The 14,912-nt window shown below is 39.7% G+C and overlaps 1 protein-coding gene across 1 annotated transcript in view; it reads left to right on the plus strand.

The window, feature by feature from the left end:
- The first annotated feature begins 3,056 nt into the window (after window positions 1-3,056).
- Window positions 3,057-14,912, plus strand: part of USH1C (USH1 protein network component harmonin) — a 36,921-nt gene continuing 25,065 nt past the window's right edge. Inside the window, exons 1-6 of the mRNA XM_026041156.1 lie at window positions 3,057-3,092; window positions 7,132-7,199; window positions 8,701-8,844; window positions 9,325-9,463; window positions 14,510-14,618; window positions 14,721-14,745. Coding sequence (XP_025896941.1) covers window positions 3,057-3,092; window positions 7,132-7,199; window positions 8,701-8,844; window positions 9,325-9,463; window positions 14,510-14,618; window positions 14,721-14,745 — 521 coding nt within the window. The remainder of the gene's footprint in view (window positions 3,093-7,131; window positions 7,200-8,700; window positions 8,845-9,324; window positions 9,464-14,509; window positions 14,619-14,720; window positions 14,746-14,912) is intronic.

Genomic DNA, 14,912 nt, shown 5'->3' on the forward strand with positions numbered 1-14,912 from the left:
GCGGCGGCGGCGGCGGCGGCGGCGGCTCCCGCGGCCAGGGCGGCTGCGACCTGCGGACCCCGCCCGGCAGGCGGGCCCTGCTCTGCCCTGCGCTGCTCTGCCCTGCCCTGCGCTGCTCTGCCCTGCGCTGCCCTGCTCTGCCCTGCGCTGCTCTGCCCTGCCCTGCGCTGCTCTGCCCTGCGCTGCCCTGCGCTGCCCTGCGCTGCTCTGCCCTGCTCTGCCCTGCGCTGCCCTGCGCTGCGCTGCCCTGCGCTGCCCTGCGCCGCCCCGCCTGCCGTCGTGGCGGGCAGAGCGGCAAGGCGGTGCCTCCGCGCCCTTTTCGGGACGTTTTTTTGCGTTTCCCCCCGTTCCCCGCCGTCCTGAGGCCGCCGTGGCGCGGCGGCGGCAGGCGGAGCCTTCCCGCGCACGTTGCCGCGCTCAGGGGCGCAGCCCGGTGCCTCGTGCCGGGCGGGGTCCCGTCGGGGCCGCACGCCCGGGGAAGAACCGCCGGTTAAGACGGGATTAATGAAATGGGCGGGATGGGGGCACAGGGGAGTGTGCGGCCAAGGCGTCGCCGTGAGGGTCACAGCCTCTGGCAAACCCTTCTCCTCCTTACCACAAATTCACACCCTTGTGTTTGGAGCTCTCTGTGGACCCTCTTCCACGTCCACTTTTACTTTTGCTTCTTTATTTTTTTTTTATTATTTTATCATTTAGTGAGTCTTTTTAAAATGTTTTAATGACTTTACTTCTTTCTTTCCATTTTCTCATCCATCTGTTTTTTATTTCCCCCTCTGTCCTGCTCCCTCTCCCATCTGCTGCTGCTGCTGCTGCCTCTCCCTATCTTTCCTCAGGTTTGCAGATCCTATGACAGGAGCTTTAGAAGCTGCCCCGTACCAGGTGAGAAACTGTCTCGGATGAAAAGGGCCCCTTTTGACTGCTTTGGGAAGTCTGTTAACAGTAAGTCATTAAAAAGATCCCTTTGCTGCCTTTGTAATTTGTCCCTGTGGATTGTGTTTCTTTGCTGCAACAAGTGTTTCATTCCTAATGAAACAGTGGAAAACCAGTGGTGAAAACCACGACGAATGCAGTGCCCTCCACCAATGCTGAGRGGTTGATGTGTGAGAGAAGGGAAGGGGAGGCAGAAAGTGGGTTCTTTAACTTCAGCACAGCCCTTATATAAATAATACTATACATTTTTCTTTTGTTTTAAGAAACATGCACTGCCCTTAGCCCATGGCAGAGCCCATCTRCCCGGGTGCACCGTGCTCTTGGCTTTCGTACGCCTGCTCTGATCCAGATTACATCAATGGAAGTAGAGAAAGTAGATCAAAAGCAACAGGTATCAGTTTACACAACACACATTTAAACGTATTTCTTTGCCTAGTAAATGGACTGTCTACTTTATCCATTTTCCCTTAAAGCCACAAGCAGGAAACAGTATCTGGCACCTGTTTAAAGCTCGTTTAGATGCACTATGATTTCTCACTAATAAGGATTTTATTACACAAAACTAATAAGCACTCATAATCGTACTGACTTTTAATATCATGTATTTCAGAACTATCGTGCAAATGTACTGCTTATTAAGCTTACTGATTTGGAGCATGGGGTAGCTTTGTGAGTCTGTCTGCTTTGTGCTTGTGTGCAGAAGACTACAGGAATTCTTGTAACAGAGCAGATTAACAGCCTATCAAGTTCTTTTATTCTTTCCCTGGTATACCCTCTATCTCATGATGTAGAGCAGTTTTCAAATCAGTATTTTGCTACAGGAGGAGATGTTTTTGATTCCAGTTATATTYATCATCTCTTTCAGCTCATGGAAGATTTACTCCTTTGATGACTTCAGAAGTGATTTTTATATATCAATATTTTAGCCTATGTGTAAATTGAGAGGAATCCTGTTATTTTATCTGTGTCCTTTGCATTTCACATATTTGGCATATTTCACATACCCTTTTTCCACYATCAAATATAGGACAATTTTGTTTTGCATAGGTAGGGAAGACATTATATGGCTCTGTAGCTAATGATTAGATAGTATAGATTTTCAATACTGTGTGCCACTACAGGTTACCTTAAGTTGAAGATAAAACATTTGTGTGAGTTGCATTTCTGCTAAGAGAAAGTTTTGATTTCTGAAGACAGTTTGTCATTACTTGAATAGATATTTAAAATTCATTTGTCTTTGTCATTCTTGACATTTGATAGGGGAACAGAGGGACGCTTGTGGTGTTGAAATGTCACTGTACCRCAAAGCCATCTTCTGAAAGGTGTAGGGGCAATTTCTAAAGGTTTTCACACAGAAATAATGTGATGGAATGCAGCTTGTATTTGGATTTTTTTTTTATGATTCTTTCTATGTCTTCATATACATTTTTACCCTGTCAGAAGGAGGGTAGAGTGAGCTATCTCTGCCTATATAAATGCATTGCATTAATTCTTGCTGGAGTTACATGGACAAAGCTGTGACTGCCATGGGGCCAGAGACACAGGCCAGCTGCGCTCCTGCACTCTCTTCCAGCTTTAATGGTCGGTGTTACCCTGTGTAGGTTAAAAAAGGTAGGAAAAAGAAACAGTCCGAGACAAGATTATCTAAATAAAATTAGTCTGAAAMAAAGCCTGGTAGAAGTGAGGTCAGGTTTTAAACCCAACAATCATAAACTGAACTCCTCTTGCTTAGATAAAAGTAAAAATCATTGAGATTATGCAATTCACTGAAACAATTCTTTTTGTCCTTCCAGGTGTTAGGATGCTTCAAGTCCCGCGTCTTCAAGCTTTTCTTAAATAGCACATCTAGAGACGTCCATGCTTAAGCAGCAAAAGATGGTGGGCTCTGTCCCCGGGAAGCACCAACTGTAGTGCAGGGAAGGAGCATGTTGCAGGGGCGCCTCTCAAAGCTCCGGTGATGCTGGGTAGCAGGGGGAGCCCTTTTGGGGGGTTCAAGCAAGCAGAAGGCTCCGAGTCCGTCACTAAGGGCAGAGCTTGGAACCGGCACTGGGTAGGAAGAGGAGGAGGAGGAAGAGGAAGGCGGCGCCCGGCCAGGGCGCGGTCTGTCCCGGCGCAGAGCAGCCACCATGGAGCGGCGGGTGGCGCGGGAGTTCAGGCACAAGGTAAGGGCTCTGACCCCCAAAAGGGGAGGGAGAGGCGAAACCCGTCATCATGAGGGCTTTGCGTTCAGGGCTTGGTGTGGTGTCCTCTCCCCTGCACCCCCCAAATACTGACCATATCAGAAGCTGTTGTGGTGCTGGTGAGGTGGCGGCTGCAGCGCTGCACGGTAGCAGCTGGGGCTCAGGAGAGCTCAGAGCTGCCTCTAACTTTCTGCGACGACGGCCGTTTGTGCAAGTGCAGCCGAGTGCAAGAGCGCCCGATGAGCCGAGGGAGCCGCTCGTTCCGCACCGAGGGAGCCGCTCAGAGCCGCTCGTTCCGCCCGCGCCGCGTTCTGTCCTTTACCCAGGCAAATAAACGCTTGGCAGAGCTCAGCCTTGCACGAGCAGAATGAGCTCAAAGAGCACTTCTCAAGGAAAGGAGCAGGCAGAAAGAAATGTGCATACAGCYAAGGGACACTTTTCTATAGGAGTTGATGACAAAGTTTTTAGTTTTTTTCCTTTTTTTTTTTTTTCTGCAAGTAAATGGAGTTACTCCGAGCTCGTTCTAGAAAAGACGGTAGTGTAGTCCTGTGTTTTATAACAGTTAGACATGAATAAAATCTTTAAAAGTAATAAAATCTTTAGGTATACCTAAAAACTTGTTAGAATGAAGTAGAGGGGCTGCCAGGAACCGCCTATGTACAAACTGAAGTACAAAAACTTTAAGGACCTGGGTCTGTGTATTGGTGACTACAGCTATCAAGTTAGTTATTTCTGCCTTGCTGCTTATTATTATATAACTCAGCAGTGAGTTGTGCAACAGGTCTATGAAGTCTGGGCAAATGGTTCCCATCCTGAACCTTAAACCTTCTTCCTTTTCTTCTCTGCTGTAATTCATRAACTGCTAGTCCCACCCAGCTGACCCAGGAAGCTTATCGTCAGTATTGCTTGGGGAAAGTAAATGCCRTGCATGAAAATGGGGTATCTAACTAAGTATTAAAGCAGGTATTTTTCTTTGAATTTTCTTGTTTCAGCATTTCAGCGTGCTTTTAGTGGCCACTCTAGCATTTTAATACCTTGTTCACTTGCTCTAGCCGTGTCAAAACTGAAAATAGGCAGCCACAGGATCCAAGTTTCATGTTAGTTGTTTGCCATTCCCTTGTAATAACAATTTGCTGTTGTCTTTTTAATCATTTCTCCTTATCAAGCAAACAGGAATCCTAGAGATAAATTATTCACAAGTACATAGGCCAGTTCCTTCATTTCCTCAAATAGTTTTTCAAGGCCTGGCAGTTCAAGTACAGCTTTAAACTGATTTTTGAAAGCTGGCARATTGAGCTACTGCTGCTGTAGTGCATCACTGTAATAAGCATTTTTAGTGTGGAAAATTCCATATTTTTCTCAATTTTTATTCTACAGAATAACCTGATATTGACCTCTTGCAGAATTTTTGGTGTCTAGGTGTATTTTTTGTGATGATTTCTTATTAACTGAAATGGACAAAACCATATGTGATATATTTAGTAAGAAACAGAGCATAAGTAACTTCTTAATATGTGTAGTCTAGGTCTGAGTCATACAACAACAACAAAGTCTATGTTGCACAACTACTATACTGTCGCTTAAATAAAGAATATACACTACATCAACAGTAAGAAAATCCATATTATTAAAGGAAGTGTCCGCAGGTGTTTATTGCAGCTGTTTATCATAGAGTTTCTGTATCTGCTACAAGATAACAGTTTTATAAGCTGTGTAATCATGTGGGTTTTGACGTTTCATATAGGAGACGACAAATACAGTGCCAGTGCCTTATGGTAAACGATCAAGACATGCTCATTTTGTCAAGACTCCTCAGAACTGATTGATGTTTCAGCTGATAGATACTGCTGTGTTTTAGAAAGGGCAGATGTCCTGCTCTTCACTTCTCCCTGTTTGGCGCTTCAGGTTAAATGGTGCATGGGTTGAAGCTCACTGAGGAAGCAGAAAATCAATGTATGCTATGTAGTACCAGATCCAGTCAGGGTGTAAATTACGTGGAATGAAGGAAGAAGCATGGTCTGTCATAGTTGTCCAGCCTGGCGAAGATGTTTCTGAAAATGAAAGGTTAAATTTAACAGACCTCCTATGTAAAATAGTCAAATATTGGAAAGGAAGTCTGCCCTAATTTTGGGTAGAATTTCAGTTCAATTTAGTTAAAGCTTGTCACTTCTCTATAGCCTTGGAGAAAGAATGCAATTAAGTGTCTTCTGAAGATGTTTTGGATGAATCAAATCAAATGGAAGTGTCTGCCTTAATCCATTGACTATGAAGATGACACAGTTGCAATCTTTAAAATATTTGTCTAACCTACAGAGAAGAAAAAGATAGGTGAGATGAACCCCTCCTCTTCTGTCTAGAAATGCAGTATACATGGGGTGGATTCTCTGCCACTTACACTTATTGATATCAGAATGGGATAATTTTCTAGAAGGGACGGTGCAGTTCAGTCGGAAGCTGTGGGCTTGGTATATAAATCMACAAAACTTGTGTGGCAGTTTGTTATAAACGAGTAGAATAGACTCTCTGCGGTTTATGAGCAGTGAAATTTCTATCCCAACCCCTCACAATTAGATTTCTCGAACTAGAGAGATACTAAGGAATTTCATTAGTCCAAGTAACATGTTGCCACTCACTTATTTTCTTAACATATTAGGACATGATCTTTTGATATTTCAGTAGACTCAGTTTTTAGATGTCATTCATGAACTTGGGTAAAGTGTGTACCTAAATTAAGTCTGTTTCAAGGAGTTCATTATTTAGAAAAATGATAAGACATGGTAGGTGGCTACAATAAAGTGATAACTGGTGAATTAGGAGGCAGCAAGGGAATGAGAAAGAAGAAACAACTATTGTATTTGGTTTCGTATTTATCACCTAAAACTGTATCCGTGTCTGACGTTGGAGAACCAGTCAGTTATGAAAGCAAATATATTATATCCTTTTCAGGAAGACTTTCTTTTCGGTGTTTTAAAATTTGCTGTAAACAAATTAGTTTACTGGTAAAGCAATCTTCAGTAGGATTCAAGCAGTCTTATCCTGTGTGTGATTTTGTAGCTTTTAATTGTTTTGAAAGTGATCTCTTAAATAGTATATAGATAATAGAAAATCACTTGGATAAACAGAGCCTGGCTAACTTTAGAGAGCAGAAAGGGTTGAAGAGAATATGAAACATTTATTTAGCTTGCAATATAATACAAACTGGTGCAAATCTAGAAAGAGAGGACTTTCTTTAAGTATGCAAATTGGTCTTCAGGCTGCATGTCACAGTAATATTACCCCTTGGGTCAGATGCAAATTGTTTTCCTAAACACCAGTCTTGTCTAAAAGTAAAATTGTTGTGGTATGAACTCTTAATACAAGTAAGATCAGTGGGGATCTCACTGCTGTCACTGAATAGAAGCTGAGCTTCTCATATCAAATTTCTCTATTTTCTTAAGATTTATTTTACTGTAATTGTCCAAGAGCAGGCGCTGTAATGTGACACTGGTTTAAGTAAATGTACTATTACTAAGGAAGGAAAGAATAACTAGCAAGTTCTATCCCTTCAGAGCTGCAGCCAAGAGGAACAGTAGGTAGAAGTTTGCATAATGTTTAAGTGAGATGCTGGTATCAGTGGTTTGGAGCAACGGGACATAGATAAGAACGTAGCACTGCTATATTTATAATCTCTGACAGCATGTGCTATGTTAATGAATGGCCGAAAAGATTTCTTAAAACATTTATTCAACAGTACAGTGATTATCAGGTAAGGCAAATGTGATATAATTGTAATGGTATTGCTCTACCAAGAGGAAATCTAGCATACGGAGTGTGTAATTTCAGTATTTATTGCCCTCTCCACTACTGCAATGTTAATTTTAGAAAGTCTTGTTAATATACGTATTTATCTTGCAAAAGCTGTGTTTTGTTTTGGTTTTAAATTATTTCCCTATTGAAATCCTGGCTCCGTGGCTTAGGAATTTTGTCAACATCTTTTCATGTTCAGTGTGTTCAAATTAAAATAGAGACTCTTGATTTTCAGGTTAATCTTCTAATTGACAATGAAGCTGAGAAGGATTACCTTTATGATGTGCTCCGGATGTACCACCAGTAAGATACAGCTTTATATATGTTTGTGTTTAATTTCACCAGTGTTTTTAAATTTAAAGAATGAACATTCAATATTTTATTTATGTAGTCTTTCTGAATGCTATCTAGATAATGATTTATAATTCTGTTTAACAAAATCTTACATTTTTACAGTGTAGCCTACTGGCAGAAAAGAAGCATTACTGTAGCTAATATTAAAACTTTGTTTTAAACTTTAATATTTGTTGGGGAAAAAATAGGTGGTAAGTTGCATTTAGGAAGAGAATATTGATCAGATTCATTGATATTTTCAAAAATGCATATTTATTTTGATCAGAAGCTTCTACCGAGTTTGCATTTTAAAGATTTTTTTAAACTATTCAGATTAAGAATGAGTTTCAACTGTTTTATCTGGAAGATGGAAAAGATGAAGTTGGGAATCTGTCTAGCATGTTTAACAATTTTGATTTATTGAGAAGTAAAGAAAAGAAAAAAATTGTAAGTTGATATGCCAGTTACCAGCTCTTTTACTGAATTGATTTAAACGTGGTTGCTTAGGACTTATATCCGGGCAAATGAGCTCATCATCTGATCCATTGTTTCTCGAAGAATGTGAGAATGTGCTTTCCACTCATCACAGGCAACTGGCTCTGGTAGACCTTGTTTCCATTCATATCTTAATCAAATAGCATCTCCACTGAGTGAAATGTAGATGTTTCCATGCAGTGTTTGTACTGAGCTCTCATTTTTGGGTGTATTCAGCTGCATATCTGATTCCGTTTCAGTTCATCAGTTCAGAGTCCATCTAATTGCTTCTCCATTCATAATGCCTGTTGTTTGGAAAGCAGGTTGACTTGGTAGCTCTTAATAATTTAAAATCTTCTGGCAGTTACCAAGTTAACAATGCATATAGTAACTTCTCCTCAATTTCCAGACCTGCAGTAACTTGTGTTCTGAGCAAAGCTTTGTATATTGTTGTGAAATTAATATTGACTTTTTTAAATTAGAAAGCATTTCAAGGACAAAAATATGTAACTGTAATTGCTATCGTAGTTAACATTTAGTATTTGCTTTGTTGTGAATAGCATTTGCAAATTAAAATATTTGTTCTCTAGTTTCGTGTAATAGCTGCTCGTGGTCTGTATTTTCAGTACATATGTTTCAGAACGTTTTAGGCCAGGAAAACTAAATGGTAGGAGAGAACAGCAGATACCATAGGTTAAGCTTAACCAGAATGAAATCAAAGTTTCCTTCTGTAAAGATGTGATTTATGTGACTGTTAAAAGTAAGATATAGGAGACCTGACATATTTTTAAGGATGTGGTTACTTTTTTGCTTACAGAAGTTTTAGTTTTGCAAAGGCTATTTTGCTTTGGTTTAACCAAGAGATACATAAATAACTTGATAGCTGAAGGGATGCACAGAATATATCATTTAAGTCATATTTAGCGCAAGTTATTATTTAATAATTTGTGTTGGCATGTTAATTAGCTGAGCCTTTTTTCTTAATGTACTCTTGCAGATCTATGAATCTCCCGGTGCTGGTGGGGGACCTAAAGCTGGTGATCAATGAACCAAGCAGACTGCCTCTCTTTGATGCTATCCGCCCCCTCATCCCCTTGAAACACCAGGTGGAGTATGATCAGCTTACACCCAAGAGATCACGGTAAGGGGGTGCATAACCACATAGCTAACTGCACATAAACACTGAAGAAATGATTATTCTTCAAATAAGTTCTGAGCAAAATGCTTGTCACCTTTATAGAGTGGGGCACATGTTTTGGCGTATGTTTTAACTGCTAGAAGCATGATTTTCAGCTACCTGAAATTGTTTGCCATATAATTTAGTTTAGTGAAAGAAGGGTATGGGAATCCAAAAGAAATGCTCCCTATTTGAAGCTTTTTTCCCCTCATTTTTCCTGCACTTAATAAATTTTCTTAGCACTCTAGAAGCATACACAGCTCCAACAGGAGCAGACATCTTTCCTTACTTCAAACAAACCAAAGTTCAAGGTTTTATCATCCATTAAAACTTTAGTCAACTTGGTCTTGTGATGAGAGACAAGTAATCCATAGGTTTTGTATAAAGCATTTCTGCCACAAAGTGTTATACAGCTGAATGGCCAGATGTTTTCTAACTTTGCAGAAAGCTGAAAGAGGTAAGATTGGATCGTTTGCACCCTGAAGGACTTGGAATAAGTGTGAGAGGTGGTGCGGAATTTAGCTGTGGCCTTTTTATCTCCCAATTAATTAAAGGAGGACAAGCTGACAATGTTGGTCTTCAGGTAAGAAAAATGATATTCATGGTGACTGTGCTGCCAAAAAAAAAAAAAAAAAAAAAAAAAGAAAGATAACAATATAGTAATTATCTTTAATACCAGCATGAATTAAGTGGATGTTGGTTGTTTTTGTATTTACCACTATCATTATAATGACCTGTTTCATGATTGAGGTATGATAATTTTTGAATATGAAAGGGCTTTTTGGAGCATTTATACTTCGTGTGTAGGAACAATAAAGTGTAAGAAGATGCGACAGAAGATCTTTTCTAACTAGATGTGAAAGAAAGTTTCAAACTACCAAGTTACTAGAAATGTTAATTCTACTTTGCACTGATATCATTTGTGTAATGAGATATCAAGATAGACTTCTGCAAAGATATATATTTTTTATCCTCTGTAAGTGCATGAAAGTAATAATCCAGGTTTAACCATTTTCAGTGTTCTAAGGAAAAAAAAACAAAGATCAATCATTTATATTGCTTTTGAAAACTGCCCCTGGAAAATACTGGAAGGCATTGACAGGGCTGAGCAACAGAAGGTTTAATGGCCAGTCTCTTAAGCTGTCATGCTACTACATTCATCTTAATGCTGTGTTGCTGCTCGGTTTGTCTCGGAGCGCTGTGTTGACACAATCAATAGATGCTGAATTTACACTCAGATATTGTGCTGCTGCATGAATGTCAATATTGTTTTTTTCTGGTTGCAAGTGAGAGATGCTGGTAGCTTTTCCCCACAACTGTGACCATCGTGTTCTGTGTTGGTGGGTGATAATGAATGAAATTGCATGGGATCTTTGAGCAAGTTGGTATGAATTGTACAGCAACTCAGAACTTCACTATGATGAAGTAGGGGCAAAAGATGAAGATGAAGTAGGGACAAAAAAAAAAAAGGAAGCTCCTAGAGACTCCAACCAGGAATATGTTATGGTTGGATTATATGCATTAATATGAACAAATGGAATGTTGGAGTGAATCTACCCCTCTGTCTTCAATTTGTTTAAATGTGGTGTTAGAGATGAGCTTAAAGTGCCTTCATAATAGGTGGCCATGGACACTTTTCTAAAACCAACTGAATAACAAGCATTGACAGGCAGTCCATTGTTCCAGATTGCTGTCTCACAGCAAAGCCAACTGCTTCTGAAATTTCATCCACCTGCTTTATTTAACTAAATCTCTACACATATTCCAGCTGGAAAATGATGTCTGAGAAAGGAATGATCTTCTATTATAAAACTGGTTTTATGTCCTGCCCACCATTTTTTTTTTCTCAGTTCTAATGCACTTTACATGATGATTTTTCCTTGAGGTAATTTCCAAGTCAGTTAAAATGGCTGAATAATCATGGAACTTTGCTAAGGCACTTTGTAGTTTTGACCTTTCTTTTTACAATTTTCTAAAAGGCAGGTATTTGCTCCTTTCATGCAGGAGCATATTTCATTTTTTTCCCCTTTCCCTCCCCTGCCCCCAACTCCTGATTTCTCAGATACTTTTATTCTTTTTGTGTTCTCTTGACTACAAAGTGTTTGAGTATTAGTATGAATGATGAAAGTAGAATTATACAAAACGAGAATTTTGAAACAGTGATGTGATTATTTAAAACCTTTCAACATCATGAGAACACTAAATACTATATTTCTTATGTTAGAGGTCATGGATAATGGTCGTTAGACTTGGGAAAATCTCTTTTTGCAGCTTTTCTTATAAAAATCTGTCAGCTTCCTGTTAGGGAAAGTGGAAACATCATGCAAATCAAAGTAATTTTGACTCTTGTACTCTTCTCAGTCTTGCAGACTTTTCTCTGCTGCTTCTAATTCAGAAGGTCAGTATACAGCACATCATATACAAAAGCAACAGTAGCAATAAAAACGGCTATTACTGTATAGACACTTTTTTGAGAGAAAAGTAACTCTTCTGATCAGAAGCAGTTTGTAATACATGTATGATGTCTCCTGTAGTTTTAGTCTAGAGCAGAATTTGTCTCAGCCACTGTTGAGCAAATGTCATCACTGAGTGACAGRAATGTTACCAGAACGAGTGGAGAGTGGCAGGTTGCCCTTTCATTTCTGAACTGCAGCAAAGATGAACAGTGAAATTCTTTGCACAGGAAATTAATTTCTCCCTTTGGGAGAAAAAAAATATGCTGTTGGATGTCTTTATAATTTAACTGTGTGCCTGTTAGGAAGATAATACAGTTCCATAGCTACTCTGGCAAGTAATGACATCCATCCAGCGACATGAATTTTACTGATGTAAAAGCTGTGTGAAGACTGATAAATGGCAATGCCATTTGCAGACTTAAAGCTGTGATGATTCTCGTTGCACTGCAGTTAATCATGGTAGGTTAAGCTGCCCTCTGAAAAAGCTGGGTTTATGCAAACCGAGGCCTACAGGTCCATTCTAGTTTGCGTGGTTCTCAAGATGACATTGAAGGAGGGATCTTAAATTCAGCCTTTTTTATTTTTGGTCTTCTAATTCTGTGTTTCTGTCATAGGCAGCATTTTCAAAAGCCCTTGATACTGACCTACCTCTGCTGTTATTGACAATCATATTAAAAATCTGACAGGCATGAACAAAAGCAACATTAAGCTCTTAGGAGTGTTGAGAAATGCATGCAGCAGTGAGAATTTGGGGTGTCCAGAACACCAGCAGATGGAGCAGTCCCACGCATTTGCAGAAATGGACAATGCTCCTGTTCTGTCTCTACAATTCTTTTTTTTTTTCTCTCCAAGAGATTCATGATTTCTCCCATTCCATTGCATTTTTCACTTTGTAGTCTTATGATGCTGTTTTGTGTCTGTTAAAAATCTTTGTAAGGGCAGTGCAGAGAATGGAGCTACATGAAGGATGCTGGTAGAATGGACATGTTCATGTTTCACATACCATTATGAGGCTATGGTGCTCCCCAGAAAATACAGAGGAGACTTTTTCTTTTCAGATGAACAGATCACAGTGGGAASATATATGAAGAACAGTGACAGTAGTCAGCAGCGTGTCCTACTGTTCCCTTCCCCAGAGAGAGACCTGCCACAGGCTGTGTTCATGTGATGGTCCCTAAGACAGAGGCCACACGGAGGTGTCACTGCCTCCAGTTCCACTTTCTTCTCTATGGGGCAATGTGAATTTGGGCTTGCACTGATGAGCTGAGTGGTGCTGGAGGAGAAGCCTTAGCTGTCTAAGGTGGCTGGAGCTCAGTGAACTAGGCCTCTCAAGACACATTGCATAGCTTGCTCTGATGGCCCCACTAAATCTCTCAGTATAAGTGAGACTGGTGGTGTTACCCTGTGATCTTCCAGTAACAGAAAAAAATAAGGAATATCTCAGTGAGACTGGAATAATCTGGCTTACTAGGAGAAAAAAAAGTATGTATTGCCTTAAGCAYTGCCTTAAAGATGACACTGTATTGTGTAATTACTACAATGAAGTCTCTCATTATGTAAGCATGTGCTAGCATTCCCACAATGGCATTTCCCTACTTAAGAATGAATGATACTTCTTGTCCTTTTGTTTCCCTTAAGACTCTTTTGCCCACAGCACTTGAGAAGAGCTGACTTCTCCTCAGCTATTTCACAGCAGCAGTTTAAAGTGTTCACAAATCATCTTTTAACTTTGTTGAAACTTAAAAGCAGCCTGAGAAAGATATCTGCAGCAGGGGTCAGACTAGATGATCTCTAGAGGTCCCTTCCTCAACCTCAACCATCCTGTGGTTCTGTGAATGTTGAGGCCAGAACAACTGAAATTGGGCAGCTTGAAACTGCATTTTTAAGTGGAAAGTGTTAGCCAGTCATTAACTAGAAGCAGCACTGCCATGGAAGCCTCATGCCTACACAGGCTCATTTGGAAGGAGGCTTCGAAGTTTCTTTGATTAAGAACCTAATCTTGTTCTGTTGTTGCTAATGAGAAAAGATCTGTCAACTGTCAGAGAAGCATTTTGATCCATTTTGCACATTATGTGTTCACAAGGATTAGTATTCAGTAGTTTACAAGAAAAATTACTGAAGAGCAGTGAAGCCCTGGGTAGAGATCAAAGTACAGTGGTATAAGCGGATGTCACTGATGGTTTCTTTTCAAAGCCATTTTTTTGGTAATCATTTATATATCCTTCTGTGCAGAGAGTTAATTTGCATTGCCTAGTGGCAGAGAGGACATACMAGTGTCGCTACAGTCATGTCACTGGGTTATTCATTATAGATAAAGCTCTGCTTATACTGCTCTAGCCAAGGGTCCAGCATTTTTCAATATCATCTTGAATAACTAATAAAATACAACTGCAAATGAATAGGTAGTTTCTCCATCACTGTTTCTTTCTTGGGTTGACGAGCTAAAATGATCGTTAGATATAGCTCAGAGAAACCAGATTTCTAACCTAGATGTTGCATCACCTCTAWTTCCGAACTTGCATTTAAATTAGAGAAAAGGATGCCTTTTGTAATAGAAAAGCATTTAAATGATATATTTCTAATTTATCACAAAATAAATATTAGCTGGATTACTTCTATGCCTATTCTGATAAATGGGGTTTTAATTAAAAAAAAAATAAAGCCAAAAAAAAAAAAAAAAAAAAAAGCTCTATTCTACACTGGTAAAATGCACAGTGCCAGTGAATATTCTTGGAGTGCTGCCATTTTCTTGTCCTCTGACAAAGTTGTTGTGATCCCTGAGACAGTTTTGATCTGTGACAGCCAGCACTTCCAGTCAATTCCTACAGATGGGAAAGTATCAGCGGGAAGAGGCTGTTTCTAGTGGGGAGGCCCCCCAAGTATCTCAGATGAACACACATTAAAAGCTCAAGCTAAGTATAATAACAAAAAATGACTCCAAAGGGATCTGAATCCAAGTACTCACATGTCTATGAAATCATTATTRTAGTCATTAATATACCCTGTTGGTGCTGAGTATAAAGTTCAAACAACTTCTCGACTAGACTTCATCTGAAATTTGGATATATTCAGCACTCATTCAGCACATATCAATCCTTTGCATCAAACTTATTGCTATATTATATCATTTTTTTTTACATTAACATTTTTTCCTTCTACACTTCATTTTGGAGGTTGGAGATGAAATAGTTCGTATAAATGGATATTCCATCTCCTCCTGCACACACGAGGAAGTGATAAATCTCATCCGCACAAAGAAAATAGTGTCCATAAAAGTAAGACGTAAGTAACCTCAGAAATCACCTGTATTGCTAAAGGTTGTGGTTAACATGAGGATAATGATCTGTACAAAGTGTTGCTTAACACAGTATTTTTCTTTTTCAGATGTTGGCATGATACCTGTCAAAAGGTAAATTAAACAATTGTATCTACAAATTACTTAGATGAACCAATTTCTCTTTCTTCATTATAGCTTGTTACCTGGAATGCCACTATCCTTGCATCTAACTTGAGAGCTGCAGYGCTTCTGCAAGAATGTAACATTTAAGGATTGAGAAACACCAGTGCCTAGAAAAA

This window comes from Nothoprocta perdicaria, unplaced genomic scaffold (assembly GCF_003342845.1).
Source record: "Nothoprocta perdicaria isolate Ctin4 unplaced genomic scaffold, notPer1 scaffold_28, whole genome shotgun sequence".
Classification (NCBI taxonomy): domain Eukaryota; kingdom Metazoa; phylum Chordata; class Aves; order Tinamiformes; family Tinamidae; genus Nothoprocta; species Nothoprocta perdicaria.